This window comes from Microcaecilia unicolor, chromosome 8 (assembly GCF_901765095.1).
Source record: "Microcaecilia unicolor chromosome 8, aMicUni1.1, whole genome shotgun sequence".
Classification (NCBI taxonomy): domain Eukaryota; kingdom Metazoa; phylum Chordata; class Amphibia; order Gymnophiona; family Siphonopidae; genus Microcaecilia; species Microcaecilia unicolor.
Window position 1 is genome coordinate 33,020,313 of NC_044038.1, and position 27,750 is coordinate 33,048,062.

At 42.2% G+C, this 27,750-nt stretch overlaps 1 protein-coding gene across 7 annotated transcripts; it reads right to left on the minus strand.

The window, feature by feature from the left end:
• Window positions 1-284: 284 nt before the first annotated feature.
• NDE1 (nudE neurodevelopment protein 1) lies at window positions 285-27,669 on the minus strand. Of its 7 annotated transcripts, none has more exons than XM_030213048.1 (11): window positions 27,285-27,341; window positions 26,350-26,467; window positions 25,039-25,145; window positions 17,332-17,485; window positions 13,228-13,376; window positions 13,000-13,136; window positions 12,413-12,583; window positions 11,429-11,520; window positions 6,603-6,751; window positions 2,859-2,929; window positions 1,716-1,829 (listed from the first exon to the last, which is right to left on the minus strand). In XM_030213048.1, the coding sequence occupies exons 3-11, from the start codon at window positions 25,119-25,121 to the stop codon at window positions 1,774-1,776; spliced, it is 1,062 nt and encodes a 353-aa protein (XP_030068908.1). In that variant the 5' UTR covers window positions 25,122-25,145; window positions 26,350-26,467; window positions 27,285-27,341; the 3' UTR covers window positions 1,716-1,773. The 7 variants fall into 7 exon arrangements, with proteins under 7 accessions (XP_030068911.1, XP_030068908.1, XP_030068909.1 ...); XM_030213049.1 differs by lacking the exon at window positions 27,285-27,341 and adding an exon at window positions 27,140-27,233; XM_030213051.1 differs by lacking the exons at window positions 1,716-1,829; window positions 26,350-26,467; window positions 27,285-27,341 and adding exons at window positions 285-440; window positions 26,744-27,240.
• Between the last annotated feature and the right edge of the window lie 81 nt (window positions 27,670-27,750).

Consider the following 27,750-nt stretch of genomic DNA (forward strand, 5'->3'; position numbering starts at 1 on the left):
AGAACTACAGTGAAACAGTATCAAAAATATACACATTTAACAATGGAATTCAAATATCATAAACATAATACGTTAGCATAATACTAATGATACACCTAACTAGCATGCATTAGAATATTCAACATAGATATGATGCTAAAGATTTTCTATGATGTAACAAAGAGAGGGAATTAAGTACAGAAAAAGTCCAAACAAAAAAAAAAAACAGAGCACAAAGGGCCTTTAAAAACAGAGGAAACACAGTTCCTTCATTTAAAAAAAACTTAATAGTAGAATTTGATTGGAGGAAGACCCGACACGGGCCGTGTTTCGGTGCTACCGCACCTGCGACAGGGGTCACACCAATGACTAAAAAGCTTCAGACTGATTACAAACCGTCTGATGTTTTCCAGAATTTTCCTCCGAATGTCATGCAGTGCAGGACTCGCACACACCATTAGCTGAGGGACCAAGAGCAGATATACGATGGGAACAAGATGTGTGGTACAGAGTCAGTTGGGATAATTTGGTGGTTAGCTAAAATCAAAGCAAGTTTGTTGTATAGTCAAGCAAGAGATAAGGAAATGATCTAAGTAACAGTATGTGCAGCAAGCTAGACCAGGTGCAGAATGGGTGTATAGTCAGTCACCCTATGTATTAAAAAGAGGGAGAAGAGTCAGGCTTTCACCTGCTTCCTGGAGTAGAGGTAGTCTCGAGTTACATGTAGCCCCCCCGGGAGTAAATTCCAGAGCATGGGGGGCTACTCCTGAGAAGGCTCGCTGGCGGGTATCACATCGTAAATTTCTTCTGATGCCTCCCCCCCCCCCCCCCCCCCCCAAATAAATTTCCATCTGCCCAAAATGTCCAAATTGTGATTTTGGAATAGCAGAATTTGAACATCCTATACTGAAGTGCCCAGTTAGCAAGGGGGCATGTTGCGGGTGTGTTCTGGGTGGGATTTGGAAGGGCCCAAAATTAGGACGTCCAATAGCAATAATTGAATGGGAAGAAACGTCCAAATCTAAAAAGGATCACTGGAGGGATTAAGGCATGACCCCCCCCCCCCCTCATGAATCCCCCAGTAGTTACTGTTCATCTCCCTCACTCCTGAACAGTAACACTGGAAAGGGAAACTAGGGGGGTCTTTTTACTAAGATGCGCTGACAAATGGCCTGTGGTAGTGTAGGCGCGTTTTCGGCACATGCAGAATCATTTTTCAGCGCACCTGCAAAAAAATGCCTTTTTAAAATATTTGCTGAAATGGATATGTAGCAAAATGAAAAATTGTCACATGGCCATTTTCATATAAATGCTGCCCATAGATGTCCTTGTCCCTAGTTTTATGCAGTCCATAATTTGGACATTTTGGAAAATGGCTGTTCATTTTGAATGTTTTCACCTATTTTTGAATGGGAAACCCCAACGTTTCACTGTGGCATTAGTGTACAGGTGAGCCACTTTCAAATGAAGGAAAATTCTGGAATGAGAGGGTATAGGATGACGTTAAGAGGTTATAGGTTCAGGCATAACCTAAGGAAGTACTTTTTCACAGAAAGGATGGTGGACGCATGGAATCGCCTCCTGGTGGATGTGGTGGAGACGAGGACTATGTCTGAATTTAAGAAAGCATGGGACAGGCACGTGCGATCTCTTAGGGAGAGGAGGAGATAGTGGTTGCCGTGGATGGGCAGACTGGATGGGCCATTTGGCTCTTATCTGCCGTCATGTTTCTTTGTTTTTTTTCTGTTTGAAAATGGCTGATGGGCTTTTTTTGGACATTATGAGTGGGACATCTCAATTATGACTTTGATGTTTTTTCGAAAATGCCCCTCTGTCTGTAAAACAGCAGCCTTAAAAAAACAAACAAAAAAAAAACTCTCATCATGGTATCCACAAGTACATCATGTAATGAATCCCATTTACAAATAAAAAAAAACTGTAGGAAAATCGAAGCACTGATGGCTATTAGAAAAGAATTAATCTAGACTGCTGATTAAAATATTTTAATGTTCTTTAAAAAACTGGTTTAAATAAATTAAAGAAATCTGCAAGACGGTTTCTTGGCTAAATCCATGTTACAAAGCTCACTCCATCATGAAATGCATTATACAGTAAATTATGAGTGTTACCCTGATTTGTATTGTAATACAAAAATACATATTCACACAGCATTTCACGTAAAAAAGGCACATTTCTTTAATTCACTTCCATATTGTTAGAAAATAACATTTAAATTCTCATTTTTGTACACCAGTAAAAAAAAAAAAAAAAAATCCTGAAATGTTATTGTTCTAAAACAATTTAAGAAAGCCTTTTAAAAAACAAAAGGACTTCTGTTGCCCTGAAATCAGCTTCCTTCCAACGTGTGTTCATGAAGCATTCATCAGATCACAGTAAGCTGAGGAGACCTCAGCACATTTTGATGTGGTTTTGACATTTACACAAGTCTTTAAGAATCCTATGAAAAGCTTTAAAATTATGTAGTGGGAAAATAAAAGGTCTATGGGACAACCAAAGTTGTGCAATCATTCAGCTGGATTAAAAATATTTAAAAAGTGGGTATCAGATTTCACACTAACAGTCTGCTATGTCATTAACATTTAGAATAAAATTTCCATGTTTCAGTTTTGTTGCCAGTCATGATCTGTCAAAAACTGTATGGGCCAAATTTAGGGCTTCTTTTACAAAGCCGCACCAGTGATTCCCATGCGGTAAACGGGAGGAAGCGCATAGGAATTGAATGGGCTGCCGCTCATCTGAGAATGGGTAGCATTGCTTTGCAAAAGAAGCCCTTAACTGCTATTTTGAGAACATGTGATAATATACTAAAAATAGTGTTCATTTCCTAAAATATTTTTAAAGTAGCATCTTGACCACACCTGGTGAAGATGAAATAGTCTGTGTAGGAATATTTGAAGGCAAAGATCCAAATTCCAACCGCTTTGACAACCTGTGAATATAAAACATGCCAACTTTATTCTGAAGACATCAATTGGCGATTCAAAATTAAAACAGTCAAAGAGCTTACTGGAAGATGATTCAAATACAGATAGAGAGAAATTTTCTGCACAAAAAAAGAACAATTTCAGAACAGTTATGACAGAGCCTTTCACTCTAACAGAGCTTCAAAGCATCCCAGACACTTGTATGCATGATAACTGCCAATACTGCATTGTCAGCATAGGGCACAGAAGAATTTAGTTCCGTTTAATAGAAACATGTTTTAAAACCTGAAATCGGGACCAGCACAGTGGCTTGATGACCGTGCTGCACACCATTATGTAAAGACTGCCATTTGATTCCAGATTCAGAATGTCCTCAACTCCTGGGGAAACTAGGACCACTCAAGGGTTTTACCCATTTCCTGTCTGAGAAATGTTAGGTGTACCTGATCCTTAAGAGACTGGATTTGGACTAATAACAGAGTTTCAGGGGAACTTGGTCTATGACCGTGGCCAAGAACCGTCACTGGTGATTTGACTAAAATAAATCAAGAAGGGATATAAAATAGGGGGGGGGGGGGGGGGGGGTAATAAGGCAGCTGTGAACAAAACCTAAGCACCACAAGCTAACCCAGAGAGTGTCACAAATTCGTAGGTCCAACAAAACAGGATGACAAAAAAAAAAAAAAAAAGTGAAACTGGTACACGGTGATCAGCTGGCTCTAAACTCTTGCCTATCTTTCACCTGTCTTCAGTGCTCAGACAAAAGATTTTCTGCCAAAACATTTCAGTAGAAAATAAAAGGACTACCTCAAAACCACACAGAATACTTTAAAATGAGGCAAGATGAAAAAAAAAAAAAGGCCTCATTGTTTATGAAGAGCGAAGGTACTTATCTGTAGCAGGTGTTCTCCGAGGACAAGAAGCCTCATTATTCTCACAAGTGGGCAATGCGGTGCCACGTTCCCCTGTCCAGTGTTTCTAAACAAGCTCAAAGCAGAACTTTGTGGAGAACGAGACACGCTTCACAGCACATGGGCGAGTGCCTTCCCGCCCACCACAAGGATGTGTCTCCCGCAGTTAGATACTACAGCAAAAATTAAAATGTAACTAGGAGACAACTCCAAAAGGAGGTGAGCGGGTGGGGTTTGTCAGAATATAAGGCCTGCTGTCCTCAGAGAACATCTGCTACAGGTAAGTGCCTTCATTTTCTCTGAGGACAAGCAGGCCTATTTATTCTCACAAGTAGGGAATCCCTAACATCCAGGCTCACTACAAATAACAAACATTGTACAACTTGTCATCACAACGCAAGGACTTAACAGAGATTAACCTGAAACTATATACAAACTGAGTGAGAGTGCAGCCTAGAACAGAATAAAACAGGCCTAGGGGGGTGGAGTTGGATTCTAGACCCCAAACAGATCCCGCAACACTGTCTGCCCAAACCGACTATTACGTCGGGTATCCTGCTTGAGGCAGTAATGAGATGGGAATATGTGGACTAAGACCACGTCGCAGCCTTGCAAATTTATTGAATGGAGACTTGACCACAATTGGGCTACTGACGCAGCCATGATTCTGGCATTATGAGCCATGACATGACTCTCTAGGGTCAGCCCAGTCTGGGCATAAGTGAAAGAAATGCAATCTGTCACCCAATTAGAAATAGTGTGTTTCCCCGATGGCGACCCCATCCTGTTGGGATCAAAAGAAAAAAAAAAAGCCGGGTGGACTGTCTGTGGGGCCTTGTGTGCTCCATGTGATGGGCCAATGCTTGCTTGCAGTCCAAGGTGCTCTCGTCAGGATGGGCATGTGGTCAGGGAAGGAATGTTGGCAAGACAATTGACTGGGAATATGGTTGGGGAAAGAATGTTGGCAAGACAATAGACTAGTTCAGACTGAACTCCAATACGACCTTCGGTAGGAACTTAGGGTGCGTGCAGAGGACTACTCTGTTGTGATGAGATTTAGTATAAGGTGCTCACTGACTCTACAAGCTGAACAGCCACCAAGAAAATGACCTTCCAGGTCAAGTACTTCAGATGGCAGGAAGTCAGAGGCTTGAAAGGAGCTTTCATCAGCTGAGTAAAGTACTGCCCCACAGAGGCAGTGGCGTACCAAGGGGGGGGGTGCCGCAGCGTGCACCCGGGGCAGACCGCCCTGTTCCGGGGCAGAGGGAGCTGCAGCAAACGAGCGAAGTTAGTGAAGTCGGAGCCCACAGGCGTGCGCCGCGCCACCCCCCCCCCCAGCGGCGTGCACCCGGGGGGGGGGGGGGGGGGGCGCATCGGCATGGATGACATATATTACACTGGAAGATGAGCATGTGAAGGATTCCTTTATATTGAATATTTTTCCTTTATGAATGACAATGAAATGCTTCACATGCTCATCTTCCAATGTAGTATATGTCATCCAGTGTAAAAAATGTGACTAAGGGTGCTAATATTGGAGAAACAAGCCAGATGCTGAAGCGGAGATTTAATTTACACCGACATCATATGAAAAATACCAGTGCCAACCAAGATGTTACCTCTGTGGAACAGCACTTTACAAAACCAGAACACTGTACCAATGATTTTATGGTGAGAATACTGAAAGGAAACGATAAAACAATACAGGAACACAAGACCTTTGAAGTCAAAATGATTAAATATTTTGACACCCACCAGACAGGACTCAGCAAAGATCTGGGTTTTCCAGCCCATTTTAAACCATGAAGTTTCAATGCATTGTCACCCTCTGATCACCATGCATATCTCCCTGTCCCTCATCCTCTGAGCCCTCTGTTTCTCACCTAGCCCACCCCTCCCTCATCCTGTCTGTCACTGAAATACTTTGATGTTTCACTTATATATGCTGTTACTTATCAAAATGTGCTTATTTCTGATCTGACGAAGGGCTAATCAAAAAAGCTAATCAAAAAATGTATCGTTAGTCCAATAAAAAAGGTATCCTCTTTTCTTTTCTATTTCTATTGATTACCTTTAAAGGTGGACTAACACGACTACCACATCTCTCTTCTACTTCTCACTGAAAATTGTCAGTGAAAAGAGAAAATCAAATTTTTAGCTCTCTCTCTCTAATTAGAAGTACTGTTGAGCTGTCTGGTGAGGGCAAAATTCTCTTTTATTGTAAAAATTCACAAAATGATTTGATTAGAAACAGCTTTCCTTTTTTTTTAGGGAGAAAAAAAAAAAAAAAAAAAAAAAGAGAAACCAGTGAATGGCTCAGTAGCACTACTGCATACAGCAGACCTGGTTTGATTCTCAAACCCAAATTCTGTTCCTTGGCTCGGGTAAGGCTCAGGGAACAGGAGGGGAGAGACTTCCAGCTACCGAATGGCACCATCTAGTGGCTATTCTTACTATGCACGTATACCTCAGCGAAGGAGCATCACCATGATGTCTTGGAGAAACGGGAGGAGGGAAACAGAACAAAGAATAATCCAAGCCAGTTGAAATTTAAGGTTCATAGCACTGCAGCCAGTTGCAACTGAGTTATTGTTTAAAAAAAAAAAAAAAAAAAACCAGGAGAAATGCTGTTCAATAAAAAAAACAGAACATAAACATTAAAAGAAAAAAAAAACACAGCTGTTGAATACTGTCTTCTAAAAAAATTCTGTAATAATCCTCTCCTCTCCCATTTACGATTCCATTATATAACTAAGTAAATACTAACCCTTTGTCACTTGCAGACACATTGGTGACGTTCCTTTGGTTTTCACTTCCTTCCCTGTTCTTGCTTACATGCAAAGAGGATGCACTTGTACGGCCAGGAGAATGATCATACACAAAGTTTCGACAAGAAGCGAGTTTTGACTCCAAGGCCTAAGATATATTAAAACAAAACAACAAAAAAACAAAGAAGTTAAAGCAAAATCAAAACCATACTTTTTACATATGATATTGCAGTTTACAACTTAAAATTTTGTCTAACAACATTCAGAACACATTTCAAACCATAAGAAAAAAAATTCTAGGGGGGAAAAAAAAAAAAAAAAAAAAAAAGAACTTGGCCGGAACATCAAAACGAAACAAGAATATTTAGCCATACACAAAACAAATTGGACACATCCAGAACCAAGGAAGCCTACTTTTTGTCTACAATCTGCATGTGATCTGAAATACAAAATACCCACTTCTGTCATAGTCCTCAAAGTCCAAGTGACACGTTCTGATAATTTAGTGTGGACAGGAAACAAAAGTATATATACAAAGCAATTTCATAGGCTTTTTTCCTATGGAAAGTAGGCTAAAAGTTATTTAGATGGATACATACAAATTTTGTACTTTCTAAAGTATGGTCACTTAAAATTTGACTGGAAAAAACTGAGCAGCAATTCAGATTATCAATATTAATACGGAATTTCAAAGTCATACTTTTGTCCTAGGTACTGTCAGGGCACCTTTATCACCTGATAGGAATGAGAATTTTTGATACAATAAAAAAAAGTTCAGTAGAGACCAGTGGACTACTGTAGTGCATATGTTACTTTGTCACAAATCCACCACAAGGAAGTGGGGGGGAGGGGAGGGGGGGGAGACAAGAGGTAGAGAACATGGGGAACTTAGCATCTTTGAGTTTTGTGGACTGGCCTCTGCCAATCCTAGCCTGTTCTCAAGGGAGGGGGGAAATCAGCTCCAAAGGGCTGAAGTCCACAGTCTTCCCAGGAGCAGCCTATTCATAGTTGGTACACCAGGTCCCATGTCTGTACCATCTGATGGAGCCAGAGAAATACTGAGGAGCTAAAGGCAACACCAATCCCCTATAAAAGGGAATGAAGTCTGGTTCCATCTGTTGTCAGGGGACATAATCCATTGGTCTGACATGGATGATAACCAAGGCCAAACTTCACATCAGACAGAACATTTGTCCAGTGGAAGTTTTATATCTAGAGCAGTGTTTTTCATCTCAGTCCTTGGGGCACACTCAGTTGGTCAGGTTTTCCCCGGATATCGCACAATTATGCATCATGTAGATTTGCATACCAAGGAGGCAGTGCATGCAAATCTATTTCATGCATACTCCTTATGGATATCCTGAAAACCGAAAAAAAACCTTCAAATGGGAATAAGTGCAATTCAAATCAAAATACACCAACCAAACTGGTTTGAAAAAAAAAAATGAATGAATCAGTACAACCCTACATTGGAAGAAAAGCCCTCAGTAGTCGCATGCTCACCAACTAAGGCTAAAGGTTTTAGCCAATTGTATGGAAGTTATATCACAGCTCCATTATCATGCATTATGAATATGTATGAAAGATTTGTATGCAAAAGATATCCAGTATATGCAGATACATCTCTCATGCATGTTCATCATGGTAATCCTGGTGGACCTTCAAGGGGTGGGTTCATGCTGAATGAGTGTCACCAGAAAGGAAGAGGTGGCAGTGCCTTTTGATTATGTCATAACTTTGTTGAGAAGATCCCCTATTCTTTCTCTGACGGCACAACTTCCAAGGGAACCCTCTCACCCCGCTCCCAGCAATGTCAGATGGGGCATCCCATCAAAATTCCTGTACGTAGGGGAATGCTAGAGGTAAACTCAGCCCTGGGTGCCGTTTGATTAATGAGCTTTGTAACATGGATTTAGCCAAGAAAATGCAATACAGGTTTAATTATATAAACCAGTTTTGAAAGGGAAAATTAGGTTCTTACCTTGGTAATTTTCTTTCCTTTAGTCACAGATGAATCCATTAACTGATGGGTTGTATCCGCCTACCAGCAGGTGGAGATAGAGAACACTGAAAGACCATAGTGCCTCTTGGACGGCTAACCCTCAACTGCCTTCAGTATTTGAGATTTCCAAAGCAGAGTGAACCATAAAGGTATAGTAACACAAACTTTCCTCACAGCAAACAAACGCCCCAGAACAGGAGCAACAAAGGAGGGACGATCTCAACCTCCTGTAGTAGAACAGCATGTAGAAATTCTGAGAACTGTTTTCCAACTTCTCCCAATGCAATTTATATCTGCATGAAAGATCTGAACAAAAAACAAAGTCAGACAGGGAGGGATCATGGATTCATCTGCTGTGACTAAAGGAAAGAAAATTACCAAGGTAAGAACCTAATTTTCCCTTCCTTGTCATTATCAGCAGATGAATCCATTAACTGATGGGATGTACAAAGCAATCCCTACTTAGGGTGGAACAGGCCACACCACGAGCCAATACTTGAGCTCCAAAAATAGCGTCCTGCTTCGCTGCAACATCCAGCCTGTAATGCCGGGCAAAAAAGAGATCTGAGAAGCCCAAGTAGCCACACTACAGATCTCTTGAAGAGAGAGTGCACCCGTTTCAGCCCACGAAGAGGAAATCGCTCTCGTAGAATGCGCCTTAAACGCTTCAGGCGGAGACAGACCCGAAAGCAGATACACAGAAAAAATGACTTCCTTGAGCCAACGGGCTATAGTGGCCTTAGACGCTGGACCTCCACGCCGAGGACCTGACAACAAGACAAAGGTGATCAGAAGTCCTGAAGTCATTTGACATCTGAAGATACTGCAACAGCGCTCTGCGGACATCCAAAAGATGTAACTGCCCAAAGGAGTCCGGGAACTCTTCCCTAGAAAAGGAAGGAAGAAAAATAGGCTGATTCAGATGAAACGCTGAAACCACTTTAGGCAGGAAGGAAGGCACTGTATGTACCATCACTCCGGACTCCGAGAATTGCAGAAAAGGGTCCCAACAGGACAGCGCCTGCAGTTCAGACAAGCGTCTAGCCGATGTAATGGCCACCAAAAAGACTGTCTTGAGAGTCACAGCCTTCTCCGAAGCTCGCTTAACCGGCTCGAAGGGCGAACACTAGAGAGCCTTCAACGCCAGCCCCAGGTTCCAGGCCGGACAGGACAATCGGACAGGAGGACGGAGCCGAAGCACCCCTCTGAGAAAATCGGGCAATGTCTGGATGAGCAGCCAGGGACAAGCCAGTGACTTTCCCTCAATAGCATGATAATGCTGTCATTTCCACCCACAGGGAATTGTAAGCCAGGCCTTTTTGTAAGCCCTCCTGCAAGTCCAGCACTGTCAAGACTGTAGCCCGCGTAGGAGTGATTGCCTTTGAAACACCCCACGCCTCAAAGGTGCACCAGATCAGAGCATAAGCTGCGGAGGTGGACTGCTTGCAGGCCTGCAAGAGACTGGAAATGACCTTGTTAGAATAGCCCTCATCTCTCAATTGCACCCTCTCAATAGCCAGGCCGTAAGACCAAATCGACAGGGATCCTCCATAGACACCGGACCCTGCACCAACAGGTTCGCCACCAGGGGCAATAGTACCGGAGTATCCACCAACATCCGGCGGAGATCCGCATACCACGGACACCTTGGCCAATCTGGAGCGATGAGAATCACCATACCTCTGTGCTGACGAATCCGCAGTAGGACTCGCCCTATCAAAGGCCAAGGAGGGAACACATACAGGAGACCCGAGGGCCAGGGTTGAGCCAGAGCATCCAACCCCGCCGAGTGAGGATCTCTCCTTCTGCTGAAAAAGCGAGGTACTTTGGCGTTTGCACTTGACACCATTAGATCCATTCCAGGAGTCTCCCATTTGGCACAAATCTGAAGAAAAACTTCTGCCAGTTCCCATTCCGCCGGGTTGATTTGGTGCCTACTGAGAAAATCGGCTTGCACATTGCTCTGACCTGCTATGTGGGCAGCCGACAGAAGCTGCAGGTGTAGCTCGGCCCAGTGGCAAATCTGAGCGGCCTCCTCGGCCAGGGCCCTGCACTGAGTGCTGCCCTGACGATTTATGTATGCCACCGCGGTCTTGTCTGACAGAACCCGGACAGCAAGCCCCTTCAGAGTCTTTTGAAAGGCCATTAGAGCCTGAAATATCGCTTAACTCCTTCAGCAGCCATCGTTCGACAGGATGGAAAAATAGCAATAAAATGGCGGCTTCGCGTCCAAACTTACTCCGATCGGAACGGCGTCCGCGGGACCTCCCTGGAGGAGCCGGGCACCACTCTCACCTCAAATAACTGAGTCAACGAGCTCCGGTCAAGCTGCATAGAACCAGAATTACTGGAAAAAGCCTCAGAACAGCCACGCAGTAAAAGCACGCTCTTTTTTTTTTTTTTTAACGCTGTGAGGAAAGTTGGAGGCAGGCAGCAACAGAGGGACTCCGGGAGGCGGGGGGAATGGGTAAAGCAGGGAAAGGGCGAACCTATATGCCTTCAAAGTGGGCACCACCAGCCATAACACCCTGCTCAACTGGCAAAGCACAGGAGCCGCTCCAGGTAGTCTCAAATCCAGGAGCTGATCAAGCTACGTCCACACCTGCTGGGAGATAGAGAAATACTGAAGGCAGCTAGGGGCTAGCTGTCCAAGAGGCACTATGGTTTTTCAGTGTTCTCTATCTCCACCTGCTGGTAGGCGGATACAACCCATCAGTTAATGGATGCATCTGCTGCTGATGACAAGGAAACAATTAAAATATTTGTCAAGCTACTAGACATTGGCTTCTTTCCTGTTCAGGCCACTGAAGTGATCATTCTTACCCCTACTTTTCTCAGGAGGTCGCCTACAATGTTAAGTGCAGATATGCGAGCAGCTGGAGTCAGAGGGGTCCCACTGCAACTGTCAACCAAACCTAGAGAGTTTCAAATGGAGATGTTAACACTGATGTACATTTTATCCCCCTATAAATTCTGCAGATATATAGAAAGCGGTTAAGCAAAAATTCCCCCATTTTACTGTACTGCCAGATCAAACTTACAGTACACTTTTGATTAACTTGACACACTTTCCTTCACACCTGGGCTTCCAGGCCAGTCATTACCTGCACCAATATTAATCACTGCCATTTATAACAGGATGTTTGCAGCTGGGGGTGGGGTGGGGTGGGGGGAGAACCACAGGTTTCATTCACAGCTGCTGGGATTTTTCGCCACATGAAGCCATCGATGCAACAGTCCTCAGTATAATGCTATAAATCACAGAATGCATTTACAATTCTACCCATAAATGTTGTATCATTGCTGGGATCCCTTCTCCAGGGGTTGCGAATGATGTCTTCATATCATTTCTCATCCTTAACAAGTTTAATAGCAATGGGTCTAGAAATACTTTGCAGGTCTGTGCAATCAACAAGTGGTCAGGCAGGCCAACACTAGTTACTTCACTCAACATGTAATTAAACTCTGGAATTCGTTGCCAGAGACTGTAGTAAAAGCAGTTAGCTTAGCACGGTTTAAAAAAAAGGTTTGGATGACTTCCTAAAGGAAAAGTCCATAGACCATTATTAAAATGGATGAGGAAAATCCACTGCTTATTTCTAGGATAAGCGGCATAAAATGCATTGTACTTTTTTGGGATCTTGCCAGGTACTTGTGACCTGGATTGGCCACTGTTAGATGGACCTTTGGTCTGCCCCAGTATGGCAGTACTGATTCTTGAAGCAAAAGCACAGCAACATTTCTACTAGCATCTTTTATTTGCATATTTGGGACAGGGGGATTAGAACACACTGTTTGACCTCTTACTTTTCTTTAATGTAACTGGTGTGCTCAAACCAACAAAGGATCCCTTGTGCGTTAAGGGTGTAGAAGGCAAAGATATGGTTGCCTGAACTGCTGTATCCATCCTTTCTGCCTCAGACAAGCTTCGCAGGGGCTTTTCCTGTTTCTCCTGTACTGCAAGTTCCTGCCTCAAATCTAAAGAAAACATATTAGACAACAAGCTGATTAAACAGAGAAATTATATGAACTGACATCACACTTATCACTGCACTATTCAGTTACTCATGGAATCAATGTAGCTTTAGGAATGCATTGCTAGCTTTTTTTGTTCTGCATTTCCAATTGATACACAGCATTTTTAAACATGCACATTATTGTATTTTTTTAAATCATACCGTGTTATGCAAACATGAAAATTGTTCAAAATGGAAAAATACTATATTGAATTGGAATTGTCTGCCTATGTAACCTACCAACACCACCCCCCCCCCCCCACAACTCTATCTGAAGTAGTCTTATGAAATTTCAAATTGCAAAAGTAATTTAACACCTGTTATTTTCTTAGCAATGTGCAGTTAGCAATACGAAGAGCTGCTATAACTGTATAATACCTCGAGCTTCATCTTTAAGTCGCTGAACCGATTCCAAGAGATTCTCTTTTTCATCAAGTTCACTCTCCAGAAAGGCATTCCTTTCAATAGCTTGGTTCAAACGCTGCTCAAAGTCTTCCAACGACATTATAGTTGCTCTGAGGTTTAAAGAAATGATGCATTAAGAAAAAAAAAATCATCTACCAGTTAGAACTACCAGCTCACACTTGTACTAAAATCACTGCACACCTCTTTGCTCGTTCTAAGTCATCATTCGCTTGCTCCAGTTCTCGAATATACTTTTGTAAGCGATCCTTGATTGCCTTTGTCTGTGCAAGCTCATCTTCTAGTGTTGACACCTGTATGTAGCCTTCAGAGTGCTGCATTTCCAACTTCTCCTGAAGAGGAAAGAGATTTTTCAAAAAAACATGCTAGGCCAAAGAAAGACTCAAAAAATAAAATAAGATGAAATGAAATGAGATTGAAGGAGGGCAGACTCAAGAAAAATGTCGGGAAGTATTTTTTCACGAAGAGAGTAGTGGATGCTTGGAATGCCCTCCCGCGGGAGGTGGTGGAAATGAAAACGGTAACGGAATTCAAACATGCGTGGGATAAGCATAAAGGAATCCTGTGCCGAAGGAATGGATCCTCAGTCGAGATCGGGAGGCGGGGATAGTGCTGGGCAGACATATACGGTCTGTGCCAGAGCCGGTGGTGGGAAGCGGGACTGGTGGTTGGAAGGCAGGGGTAGTGCTGGACAGACTTGTACGGTCTGTGCCAGAGCCAGTGGTTGGGAGGCAAGGCTGGTGGTTGGGAGGTGAGGATAGTGCTGGGCAGACTTATACGGTCTGTGCCAGAGCCTGTGGTTGGGAGGAGGGGCTGGTGGTTGGGAGGCGGGGATGGTGCTGGGCAGACTTATACGGTCTGTGCCCTGAAGAGCACAGGTACAAATCAAAGTAGGGTATACACAAAAAGCAGCAAATATGAGTTATCTTGTTGGGCAGACTGGATGGACCGTGCCGGTCTTTTTCTGCCGTCATCTACTATGTTACTATGAAACCAAACAATATTATTAGATGTCACAGGCTGATTTTAAAGGATTGTGTTTATTGTTTAATCACAGGATGCTACTTTCCTCAAGGCAATAGATGTTATCAAGTTAATCGTTAAGGAAAGCTATGCATTTCTGTTACTAGGATTCAGGGTAAAAATTTACAAAGACATGAAATATATATCTGCATCAGGGGTGTGACTAGGAGAGCAGAGATCATGAGAGAGGTAGTTTCAAAAAGAACAATTCCATAACTGCTATTTTCCAGTATATCTAATTTTCTATGTTGCTTCTCCCATGGAGCTGCATTAAGTCATTTTTTGAGGTTCTTCCTTCTCTGAATCCCCAAGTCCAATGTGACCTATTTTTGAACTGAGTAGGTGTAAAGTTTCTCCCCCTGTCCACCCCCAAATCTAGTGGCATTTCATTAAATTGTCAAAGTTATTTTGCCCCCAGATAAACATTCTTGACCTCTTATATCATCTTTTGGCTTTGCCTTTTCAGAAAGTGTTTGGAATCTGTAAGATTTGTGTTGCGATATGTTTTTGTTTTAAAATACGTTTGTTGATTTTGTAAGCTGCCTTCAATCTTGGCCGGATATAAATGTTTTAAATAAATAAAAACAATCCTTGCAGATAAAACCTCAATTTCACTGGTAAAACATTGGTTCAATGAAAAATCACTGAACTTTGGTTGACAAAAATATTTCTGATGCCAACCTAAATTAAAATGCATGCCCTTCTAGGACAGCAAACACTTACAATTTAAAATTCACTCATAATTTGATTAAAAGGCAAGCGCTTCAAGTTCTGTTGTCTTCATGCAACCTAGTCAGCTGATTCAACCATCAATGGATTCTCTGTGTCAACATTTACAAGGAGCTATTTTAATTTTGCAATGAATAAACTGGATTGTTCTGTTTTGGACCTGAACACATTTTATGTTTTTTAAATTGTATATATATATAAATCTTCAGAAGTAGTGCTATATTCTTGTTGTAAGGATGTCTCAGAAACATAAGCACAGCCACTGGTGTGGGAATATACGTCAGAAAAGCAATGGAAAACCCGACATCCTATAGAATAAAGCCCACAAATTCTTTTTGTGCTGACAAAGAATTAGTGGAAAACAAAGCCTCATACCATTCACTTAGGACAAAGAGAGCAGTGTATTGCTATGTACGCTGCTTATCTGCCTTTGCACTCAGGACATTGTATTGCGAATTCATGGTGAAAAAGACCGAAAATACTAGAATGCCTCCATCACTCAATGGTGCAACCACACCTTGAGCATTGTGTTCAGTTCCGGTTGCCGTATCTCAAAAAAAAAACAAAAAAAAAAAACACAGCAGAATTAAAAAAGGTTCAAAGAAGAGCAACCAAAATGATAAAGCGGATGGAACTCCTCTCGTACAAGAAAGGCTAAAAAGGTTAGGGCACTTCAGCTTGGAAAAGAGACAGATGAGGGAAGATATGAATGAGGTCTACAAAATCCTGAGTGGTGTAGAATGAGTAGAAGTCTGCCCAGTGCTGGCTCTGCTTCCCAATTACTGGTGTGGCCACCTAATCTCCACTAAGCTTCTTTGGATCCATTCCTTCTAAACAAGATTCCTTCGTGTTTATCCCACACATTTTTGAAATCAGTTACTTTTCCCTCTAACCCTTCAGCAAGGTCTCACAAACATATTAAACAGAATTGGCCTCTGTACCAACCCACTGCTCACCTTTCTTTCCTCCGAGTGAATTCCATTCACCACCATCCTCTGTCGCCTGTCAGTCAACCAGTTTCCAATCAAATGCCCCACTTTGGGTCCCAAGTTCAGCTTACTCATGAGTCTTCTGTGAGGGACCGTATCAAAGGCTTTGGTGAAATCCAAGCAGATTACATCTATAACATGTCCTTTATCCAGTTCTTTGGTCCCCCCCAAGAAGTCAGTCAATCAGATTCGTTTGGCAGGATTTTCCTTTGGTAAAGCCATGCTACCTCTGATCCTGTAACCTGTTGGCTTCTAGAACATTAACTTTTCCTTCAGCAGCGACTCCATTATTTTCCTACCACTGACGTGAGGATTACCAGCCTGTAGCTTCCCACTTCTTCCTTATCTCCGCTTTTGTCTCCAATCCCACGGAACCTCTCCTGTCTCTAAAGTTCTATTAAATAAATCCTTAAGAGGTCCCGCCAGGACTTCTCTGAATCCCCTAAGTATCTTGTGATGTATCTTTATCCAGCCCCATATCTTTGAACACTTTCAGATTTCAAGCTGTTTATAAAACGCTTTCTTCTGTGAATGGTGCAATATCCACCCCATTCACAGATATACCCTCGGCTGCCAACGGTATATCTGGATGGCTTGTGCTCGGGTTAGGGTTCAATTAGTGCAGAATACTGCTGCCAGGCTGCCCTTGAAGAGTGATAGATGGGATCATATCACTCTACTTTTGTGGCAGTTGAATTGGTTGTCAGTGTCCTCTATAGGGTACTGCCCCATCATGATCTTGCGTGCATCACAGAGCTTGATCTGACAAGTCAGAATCAAAAGGTCTCTGCGCCAAATGGATTCTCTGTGTCAAAGACTGCTACACTGCACTGCAAAGGCAGAATGAGAAAACGGTCTAGAACCAGAACAGTAGGTCCAGCGATTTCTTTTAGGCTGTATCAAGTGTTGACAGCTTGCAGTAGAGAGGAAACACAGTAAATGCAGTCAGAGAAAAAAATTACAAAAGGAGCAAGTGTCCAAGAACTGTGCCTAAACCTTTCCCACCCACCTCAAGTTACTGGTCTTTTATAGTTTTTGTTTTGTATTAGCCTCACCCACATTTCTTTTCAAAAACATAAAATTGTCCTTAAACAATTATATATTTCCTTTCCTTGCTCCCAACAGCTCCACTACTCTTCTCTGGCCAGTGGCATGTTGCACTGCACAAAATTCTGGTTGGAGAAACCAGGAGAAAACTTCAGAGATGAAGCAATCCACTGGTACAGCAACAGAAATCCTTTATTGATCAATAAAAACCTGGGATTTTTTTTTTTTGTTACATTTGTACCCCGCGCTTTCCCACTCATGGCTGGCTCAATGCAGCTTACATGGGGCAATGGAGGGTTAAGTGACTTGCCCAGAGTCACAAGGAGCTGCCTGTGCCGGGAATTGGGTGGGCCAAAAGAAAAAGAGTGCTGGCAGCCTTCACGATGGAGAAAGAGAGGGCACTAGAGAAGGAGATATATGCTTTTAACACCATAGCTAGGGGTTCCTTTGACAATAAAAATCCTTTAAAATTAAGATCTCAATGAGGTTTTAAAATTACCTTAATAGACTCAAGCTCCATGCGAAGACGATTGTTTTCTACCAGAAGATCCCGATTTCTGTTTTCTGTCTGTTGTAACTGAGCCTCCAGCTCTGCCTCATATTCCCGGCTACCTTCCTGGAACTCCCGCAGCTCCTCCTGTGCATCTTCTGCACTAAAGCACAAAGCCCTGGAAATTAACTTCTGTACTACTTTTTAGAAGTTTGCTGCACCATTACCTCACTCAAACACCACTGGATGATATTTGTGATCAGTTTTTACCAAGAATGTTCCTTTCTTGGAATTTCCAAAATGTTAAATTTGTGAAACTGTTAAGAATATTGGTCCCCCCACTTCCACCATTTATATTATACTGGTAATACAAATAAATTAGAGATTAGGAATCATCTGACAGGTAGGTTGTGTGCAATTTATCCTATGGTCTATATAAAGAATCTAGCTTTCTCTGTAAACAATAAGGACCAGCCCGGACGTATGGTGCTTACTCATGCCCCTTTTGAAACATATTGTATTGATTTTACTAAAAGATCTTCCCACGTGAGGAACTTCAGATGTTTTAAAAAGGTAGTTTCATATGTTGAACGAGTATTCAGATCACAAGAAAGCATGGGAGGGGGTAGAAAAGAGGAAGAATTGGCTGTTTCATGTGTTAAATGTCCTTCACAATAAAAAAAAACAACATAACACTTTAAGAAATCAGATAATGCAGTTATAGAGCAACCTTCAAATCATTATGGATGACAGACCACAATAGCACTTTGACACACCTTCAACAATGAAGGTGCAAGTAATAATAAGAAGAAAAAAGGTTTTGCTGCCCTTGGCCACACCACAAAGAACCTTTTCCATTTTCTATCATGACTTCCTAACAGATGCTTTTCTAGAAAAAAAAAAAAGTTGGGAATATCCTATTTTCTGGCAAACACAAGAGAAGCTACACATGTTTTATTTCTAAATTTTAATATGAACTTAAGAGCAATCCCAATGAGTACAGGAAAATTTAAAAAAAAAAAAGTTATCACACATAACTGTACGATCTCATATAACAGGAAAGTCAGATGCAATGAAAAAAGAAAATCTAGAAAAATAAGATATCTCCACATTGCTGCTATTATTAACTAGCCCCTTATACCAACCCCCAACAAGGTCACTAAATCCAAGACGAATTAAACCTCTCTATTCAATAAATAAATTTTCAAAATTATATTTTTATGAATCCTATACAAAGTAATTTTCATGTTGATATTTACTGTAGAAATAGTTTTCATATCCACAAACTTAAATATCAAATACAGTGTAATTCAACAGTAAACAAATCACCTTCCTCCCCACTCCCCAATCATTCAAGAACCCCCCCCCCCCCCCCCACTATAAATCTGCTTACACCTTCAGCCTGGTTTCTTATGGCTTCCAGTGACTATGGCAGAAAAACAAAAAGTAATGAAAAAGGTAAGGGATTATTTACTACAGAACTAATTGCTACTAGGCCCCTGTTCTAATCAGATTGTAAAGTATTTACAATAAGACTTCTCCCCCTCTGTGTTATTTTGACAACTATTCCAAACCATCAGAAAATATTTTCTCTGTTTGGGAAAATCAAAAGCCCATAAGCCTCCATAACGAGTTGATGTACTATGTCTCCATTTCCAGTAAGAGACAGTGTGTGTGTGTGTGTGGGGGGGGGGCCTCAGTGGCCACCCATGACTGCAAAATACATTCTCTGGCTACCGGACACATTTCACAAATTAGAAGTGTATCCCCTTTAGATTTCCCCCTAGAAGTCCCTGTTCTATCTAGCACTAGATGTTCTGGTGAATTAGTAATAGTGCATACTGAAATAATAGGCATGCACTGAACTACATGTTACATGTTAAGGATGTAAAAACAATTGAAGCGGTGCAAAGAAAAGCTACGAGAATGGTATGGGATTTGCATTACAAGACGTATGAGGAGAGACTTGCTGAACTAAACATGTATACTCTGGAGGAAAGGAGAAACAGGGGTGATATGATACAGACGTTCAAATATTTGAAAGGTATTAATCCGCAAACGAACCTTTTCCGGAGATGGGAAGGTGGTAGAACGAGAGGACATGAAATGAGATTGAAGGGGGGCAGACTCAAGAAAAATGTCAGGAAGTATTTTTTCACGGAGTGAGTAGTGGATGCTTGGAATGCCTTCCCGCGGGAGGTAGTGGAAATGAAAACGGTAACAGAATTCAAACATGCGTGGGATAAGCATAAAGGAATCCTGTGCCGAAGGAATGGATCCTCAGGAACTTAGTCGAGATCGGGAGGCGGGGCTGGTGGTTGGGAGGTGGGGATAGTGCTGGGCAGACTTATACGGTCTGTGCCAGAGCCGATGGTGGGAAGCGGGACTGGTGGTTGGGAAGCGGGGATAATGCTGGGCAGACTTATACGGTCTGTGCCCTGAAGAGCACAGGTACAAATCAAAGTAGGGTATACACAAAAAGCAGCAAATATGAGTTATCTTGTTGGGCAGACTGGATGGACCGTGCAGGTCTTTTTCTGCCGTCATCCTATATAATAATTCTCACCTCCAACGTTCCATGCTTGGGACAGTGGGTCCCTGGCTGCAAGTGGTCTGCGAGGCAGACACGCAGGACGTCACTGACGTCAACACAGCTGATTGCAAGCCCTACTCCTCCTACTGCCTCGGAATCAGCTGTCACCACCCCCCCCCCCGCGCTATGGCCCCCTCGAAACCCACCCCCTCCCGCAAACCTGTCGATCCCCCCCCCCCCGCCGGAACGCCGAAAACTGCCGCCGCCGAAATGGGCCTTAGGCAGGCGAACCCACCCCCTCCCGCGAACCTGTCGATCCCCCCCCCACCCCGGAACACCGAAAACTGCCGCCACTGTCGCCGCCGTTGTTGTGCTACCTTCCCTTCCCTTCCCGTAGGTTGTTCAATCATCTTCTTAGAAAGTTTAACTCCGTGCGTCTGACGGGGGGGGGGGGGGGGGGGGATTTGCCACTGTTCATATAATAATCTTTCCCAAATGGCTTTATGTGCCTCAAGTATTGCCACTTGTGATTACTGCAAAAAGACCTGAGATGCATTACGCATTCACTGCATTATCTAAATTTTGTTGGGCAAAACTGAAATTTTCATTCTTTTTAGGTAATTGGATGCAAAGTGGAATTGGTCTCCATTATTTGTGTTTATATAATAAATGCATGTTTGTTGAGGCATGTTACGGATTTGCTCTTTCAAAGTCCATGATATACCTCATTAGACTTGGAAATGGCTGCTTATAATTGTTTCTCCTTGTTATGAGCCCCAGTCAAAAGAAATTTCCCTATCAGTAGGGCCATAGTATTATTCTGTGCCCTTTGAGAGAGGCATAGAGGTTACTTGTAGAACTGGGGGGGGGGGGGGGGGGGGGGGGACTCAAAATCTAAATAAAATCAATTCACATATTTCTTAAACAGAATGGCCTTATGCTATTTTCAAAAAGGTTGAAGTGAGGTAAAGAATGCACTGATGAAGGAAGGGCATGACAGATTGTTGCAGCTTGATAGTGAAGATAGACCGATAGCCGTTTCAAATATTTAACTGACTTAAGTGGAGGAAGAGAGATATTTGCCCCTGCAGTAGATGCCTTCTTAACACATTAAAAAAAAAAAAAATCCCGTCCAATAGGAAGGCATATTTCCTCGTAAAGTCTGATGAACCTTTGTACACTGCTTAAAATAACATCTTGCTGAAACTTTTTGTCAGTGTAGTTTATAAGGGGTAATAGATACATCCATCCTTAAAGAAAGTCACCTGTACAGTTAGTTTCTGGATTTTCTGCAACCTTTTCATTAGATAGTTGGTGTATCCCACATATACCACGTTGCAGTAATCCATTTTTGACAACCGCAAGGATTGGACTACAAGCCTAAAGGGAAACAATTGTTGAATCAAGGCCCATTGAGGCCTCTGGTGCTGGGTCTGTACATTTTTTTTCCAATATAAATAAAAATCCTGAAGGTGTAGAGGCCTTCCTCCAGTTGGCTGCTGGTTGTCTGTCACCACCATCTGGAGCAATGGTTCCCAACATCTTATGTTCCTGAATACCATCACTTTCTTCCTCTCTATGCTCGCCCCCTTCCCCCCCCCCCCCCCCCCCACCCCAGCATCATCACTTTCCCTTGAACCCTGACACTGAACAATGTGCAGTGCTTTATACCTGCTGCTGCTGCCTCCTCCTCTGCTGGTACCTGATCCTCTCCTCTCTGCTTTTTTAACATGGCTGCACCTAACTCCTTTTGTTTGCAGAAGAAAAAAACTGGCTTTACGAAAAAGAATTGGCTTTAATAGTCAATGACAGTGTAGGAGTGGCCTAGTGGTTAGGGTGGTGGACTTTGGTCCTGGGGAACTGAGGAACTGAGTTCGACTCCCACTTCAGGCACAGGCAGCTCCTTGTGACTCTGGGCAAGTCACTTGTGACTCCATTGCCCCATGTAAGCCACATTGAGCCTGCCATGAGTGGGAAAGCGCAGGGTACAAATGTAACAAAAATAAAATAGATACTACTGGAGATTCTACATGGAATGTTGCTACTATTGAAGATTCTACATGGAATGTTGCTATTCCACTAGCTCTTCACAAATCCACTATTCCACTAGCAACATTCCATGTAGAAGGCTGCGCAGGCTTCTGTTTCTGTGAGTCTGACGTCCTGCACGTACGTGCAGGTCGTCAGACTCACAGAAGCAGAAGCCTGCGCGGCCACATTGGTGATCTGCAAGGGCCGACTTCTACATGGAATGTTGCTAGTGGAATAGCAACATTCCATGTAGAATCTCAAATAGTAGCAACAGTGGAGGAGTGGCCTAGTGGTTAGGGTGGTGGATTTTGGTCCTGGGGAACTGAGGAACTGAGTTCGATTCCCACTTCAGGCACAGGCAGCTCCTTGTGACTCTGGGCAAGTCACTTAACCCTCCATTGCCCCATGAAAGCCGCATTGAGCCTGCCATGAGTGGGAAAGCGCGGGGTACAAATGTAACCAAAAAAAAAAAAAACTTGGGAATTCCTACCCAAGTGTGACAAAGCACTGTTAACATTAAACTCTAGTAACCGTTACCCACTGGCACCGTCACACGGTCGCCATCACCAGCTTTGTGGATGTATGGATGTACAGTTGTCCATGGACAAAATAAAAAGGCTTTTAGTCAGAATTTTGCCTCTTGGGCAAGCTTCTTTTCAAATTCTCTTTTGGTCTGCCTCATTAAAGCTTTGCCTTTTCTTTCCTAATTCCTTCATTGGGATTTACTTGCTATTATCCCACAAAGACATCCTATCGGTTTTAATAGCATCTTTTTCACCTCACCATTTAGCCATGTTCGCAGTCTTTTGGTTTTGTACCTCTTCTAATGCATCCAGTCTAACCTTCCAAAGCAGTACTTCTAAGAAAGCATCTATACCGCTTTTCATTACTCTTTTTTAGATTTCCCCTCCAAATTACTGTTTATTATACTTTCCCTTTATCGCAGTAATTTTGTTCACTGCCTTCCACTTGGTAATTATGTTAAATTTAATAATGTTACAATGACGCTATGATCACTATTACCTGGGAAGTGTGGGAAAAATGTAACACCGTAGTGTACTACTTTAATTTTTTCAGACCCTTACAAAAAAATACTACTACTTTGTAAAATCTTTTCTTCAGAGATTAAAGAGATGATGCTTGATGAGAAAACACACAAAGGGGGCCCTTTCACTAAACTGCATTAGCACTAACACATGCTTAACACAGCTTAAAATGGTGTAGTGCGTGACACGCTCAGGCATCCTGCAGTAACTGCCAAATTAGTACAAGCTAATCTGAGTGCTAAAAAAATATTAAAGTGCATGTCAGGGGGAAGGAGTGGAGATTGGGCATTCCTAGGCTAACCAGTTAGCGCAGATTACAGCATGAGCCCTTACCAATTACAAAATGGGTGGCGGTAAGTATTCATATGCTAATTGTTTTTGTTTTGGTTTTTTTAATGGCCATTACTACAAAAAAAAAATATGGTCATTTTACAGCTGCAGTAAAAAAATAGTCTCAGTGTGCAGGAAAGACCTGCATAAGGGACTGCTAAGGCCAGTCTTCCCAACAATTTAGTAAAAGGACCCCTATGTTTGCTTAAAGCAGAAAGACAGTTTTGGTTTTTTTTTTTTAAGTTAAATTACTATGTCCCAGCAAACAATACCCATGAATCTTCTTATTAACCCATCAGCAACACAAAGCACTTCCTCAGGGTCCACAAAACTTTTCACACAATACTAAAATTATTGAAGAATCAATATATTGTGTGTCAAGTTATTTATTCAATGTGTTGTTCTCTGTTAGAACTCAAATTAGAATCTAATCAAGTTTCGAGTATAAACAGTACTAAAATTCACCGACTTTCTCAGCCCTCTGCTCCGAATTTCTGGAGAATAGCACAGAGTTCTGAAACTCCAGTCATCAGGCGTCTTGTGATGTTCCCACAGCTTAGGGGCCATCAGATGAGGTCATCCACTGATGAGACTGATCTCATCTTGCCCGACTGATGGAGTTCAAAGATCCACCTAAATTTATTTATATAAAATAAACCTATACCTGTTCACACCAGTAAACAGAAGATACCCAAGCTTTTTCTTCAAATCTACATAAGTACATAAGTAATGCCACATTGGGAAAAGACCAAGGGTCCATCGAGCCCAGCATCCTGTCCACGACAGCGGCCAATCCAGGCCAAGGGCACCTGGCAAGCTTCCCAAACGTACAAACATTCTATATATGTTATTCCTGGAATTGTGGATTTTTCCCCAAGTCCATTTAGTAGCGGTTTATGGACTTGTCCTTTAGGAAACCATCTAACCCCTTTTTAAACTCTGCCAAGCTAACCGCCTCCACCACATTCTCTGGCAACGAATTCCAGAGTTTAATTACGCGTTGGGTGAAGAAACATGTTCTCCGATTTGTTTTAAATGTACTACACTGTAGTTTCATCGTATGCCCCCTACTCCTAGTATTTTTGGAAAGCGTGAACAGACGCTTCACATCCACCTGTTCCACTCCACTCATTATTTTATATCTCTATTATGTCTCCCCTCAGCCGTCTCTTCTCCAAGCGGAAAAGCCCTAGCCTCCTTAGTCTTTCTTCATAGGGAAGTCGTCCCATCCCCGCTATCATTTAAGTCGCCCTTCGCTGCACCTTTTCCAATTCCACTATATCTTTCTTGAGATGCGGCGACCAGAATTGAATACAATACTCAAGGTGCAGTCGCACCATGGAGCGATATAACGGCATTATAACATTCTCACACCTGTTTTCCATACCTTTCCTAATAATACCCAACATTCTATTCGCTTTCCGAGCCGCACCAGCACACTCAGCAGAAGGTTTCAGTGTATTATCGACGACGACACCCAGATCCCTTTCTTGGTCCGTAACTCCTAACGTGGAACCTTGCATGACGTAGCTATAATTCGGGTTCTTTTTTTTCCCCACATGCATCACCTTGCACGTGCTCACATTTAAGAGATCTCTGTTTTTTCCTGCCCAATTCCAAAATGTCAAACACACCATTCTGTTCACTACTGAAAGGTCTTGTATTACACCTTGTTTCAAAGTGCAAAGTAGCAACACAAATGTCAAAGTTTAGCTACAAAGTTACACAGCGTTGGGGGTGGGGGGGGAAGAAAGAGTAAAACTTCACTGAACTTACCATTGTTTGTATTTCATAGCCAATTCTTTCCAGTATGAACTTTCTTCCTCCGATGAATTGAAATGTCTTCTAAATTCTTCCATGGTGAAATTCTTTCAATCCAAAATCTAGAACAGTTATTTCATAGCATTCATAAAAATTGTTTTGCCATATAATTTAGAGAGCCAGAGATACATTATAGAGCTATGTTGATCTTGAAGGTGGGATTCTTATTACCCTAATTTGTAACAAGCAAGAATGTTCCCCACTACCCACTCAAATACCTTTTCTTGAACAGTTCAAGTCACAGTTAACCTTAAGAAAGCTTCCTTAGCAATGTTACTTGTCAACAGGCCACTACACTGGGCAATAACCTTACTGATCACTAAATCACTAGTGGCTGAAGACTGATTTCCCCCAGCAGCATCAGGAAGTTATTGTCAGTGCAAGCTTTGCATGATTCGTGTTACACTATATAGCATAGTCTAAAAAAATGTCACATTAAGTTTACTGAACATACCACCTTGAATTTTGACCATGAATGCTCTTCCTTAAACAAGAGCTTTGAAAATTAATTTTATAACTAACTATGAAGCAACCAATAGTATTCACTGCTATTTTTTTTTAGGGCCACAAAGGATGTGTGTAGACTATGGGGATAGTATGCATGCAAATCTATTCCGTGCATATTCATTAGGGATAGCCTGGAAATCCAAACTGCTTTGGAATCTCAAGGATTCTCCATGAATGTTAACATTTAAGCAAAATACCATCTATTCTAGCCCAATCCAACTGCAAGGCACAAGAGTCAAATCAGAATAAGCTCAGACAGCAATATGAAATATACTCACTGCTATTTAAAATATACACAATATTAGTAGCATAAACAAAATTTTCTAGTATTTCTGTTTCTACGACAACACTAATGAAAGTATAGATTGGGGGGGGGGGGTGATGGTTTCATATCTCACATTTATGCCCTCCATTAATGAGCACAAAAACATACCAACCAATTTACTTCTATAGATTATACTTTTGGAAATCAATCACTTTAGTTACTCAACCAAACTTTAGGCAGCTGAATTAAACTGCTCCTGTCCCGTCCCCCCCATTTAAAATCTACGTCTAGCATTTCATATTTTAGGATAATTGAAATACTATATTTTAAATTATGAACATTTATGAAAAAAAACACAAATTGTAAAGTAGGCTATAAGAGAATCTTTAACAACTGATACTCTATTCACAAATTTCAAATTAATTTAAGTCCCTTGTACCTCTCAAAGGAAAGGGGCTGCCACCAAGAAGCACACAGAAGTAATATTGACCCACCAGACGATATTAAAAACACGCTCAGGAACAAAACAAAAAAAAAAGTAGCAAGCTAATCCAATGTATATTTGGAAGGAAAAAAGCTTTATTTTCTGGTTCAGGGTCCAATTTCAGTTACCTAAGGAGAGGGGGAAAACACACAATAAACTTAAGACCCTGATCTGAGTGGCAGCAACCATATTTTGGGGGATTACTAAATGGAAAAAAATAAAAATACTAAAAAGAAGACCACTTATTATAGTTTTAGTCAACACTACCTGAACCCTAAAAAAAGAAAAAAAAAACCTCATGGAAAAATCATTTATCATAAAACTACGTGGGATGGGACGTGGGTGCACGAGCATGCAGAAACACCTCATCCCATATATCTATCAGTAAATAAAAAATACAATACCTTTCTACCAAAACACTTGAGTAGCTTTAAAGAGCTAAACTGTCCCTTTAAGTCAGTTCCTCGAAGTAACTCAAACATACAAAAAGTAAATAAGCACGAATCAACCCGAATTTCTACAGTCTCCAGGAAACAAAAGGGAATTTACCCTACTTTTGGTAGGGTCAGAGATTATCCTGAACAACGAACACCATTAAAGGGCAGATACTTCGCGCTTTCAAATTTTGCTGTCTTTAAGTTCAGGCACCCATCAAATCAAACCCAAATGTCAGCGTCACGGCTACTCCACCATCTACAATTTTTTTATTTTTATTTATTTTTTAAGTAGAAGGCTGGAAGGAGCAGAAAGCAGCAGGTGTTCGGCACTCCGACATTAACTTTAAAAAGTTATACAACTACCGCTGAGAGATAAAACCAGAGGCTAGACAGCGAAAGATTATATAACTGTACTCCGCGACGACCCATCAGCCCTCATGACTTAACCATCCCAACTACTACTCAGCCCCACTTATATACTTCGTCTCCAACCGCCCTGGATACACACCCCCCACAGCACCAGACTCCTTCGCCTCCCAGCTCATCCAAACCATCACAACTCCGCACCTTCCGCCTTCTCATTGGATGACCGTGGGCCGCTGTATCACGTGACTCGCGCTCCATCATCCAATCCCCAAGCCGGAAAGCAAGCACCGCTCTGCGCTCTTCTACTAACGCCCTCCGTTCACTCTCTCCCCACCCCCACTGGGAGATAACACATTCTATTCTCTTTTCCAGAGGAAGAGAAGACTGGCTTAGACGTAGTGGTGGTGATAGGGGAAAGGAACTGTTTTTCTACAGTATAGTCGACGTACAAGCTCACTAACCGAGGCGAGCGAGTTTAAACTGAAAGTGAGATCATCTATCTATCTTCGCGCCGCGCGCGTGCTCGCTTTCAGGCCGTCGTTCCTGCCCCCTTATTATTCTTCCGTTTTACGGCAACTCTCGTTCGCTTCCTTCCAACCTGATGTTTT

Excerpts from the sequence above, each read along its gene's own strand:
- NDE1 (XM_030213046.1), bottom strand. The coding sequence starts at position 25,121 with ATGGAAGAATTTAGAAGACATTTCAATTCATCGGAGGAAGAAAGTTCA. Across the intron at positions 6,752-11,428 it reads ACCTCCTGAGAAAAGTAGGG|GCCTTGGAGTCAAAACTCGC; the intron begins GTAAGAATGATC and ends AATATATCTTAG. Across the intron at positions 2,930-6,602 it reads GTGTCTGCAAGTGACAAAGG|GTTGTCAAAGCGGTTGGAAT; the intron begins GTTAGTATTTAC and ends TTATATTCACAG.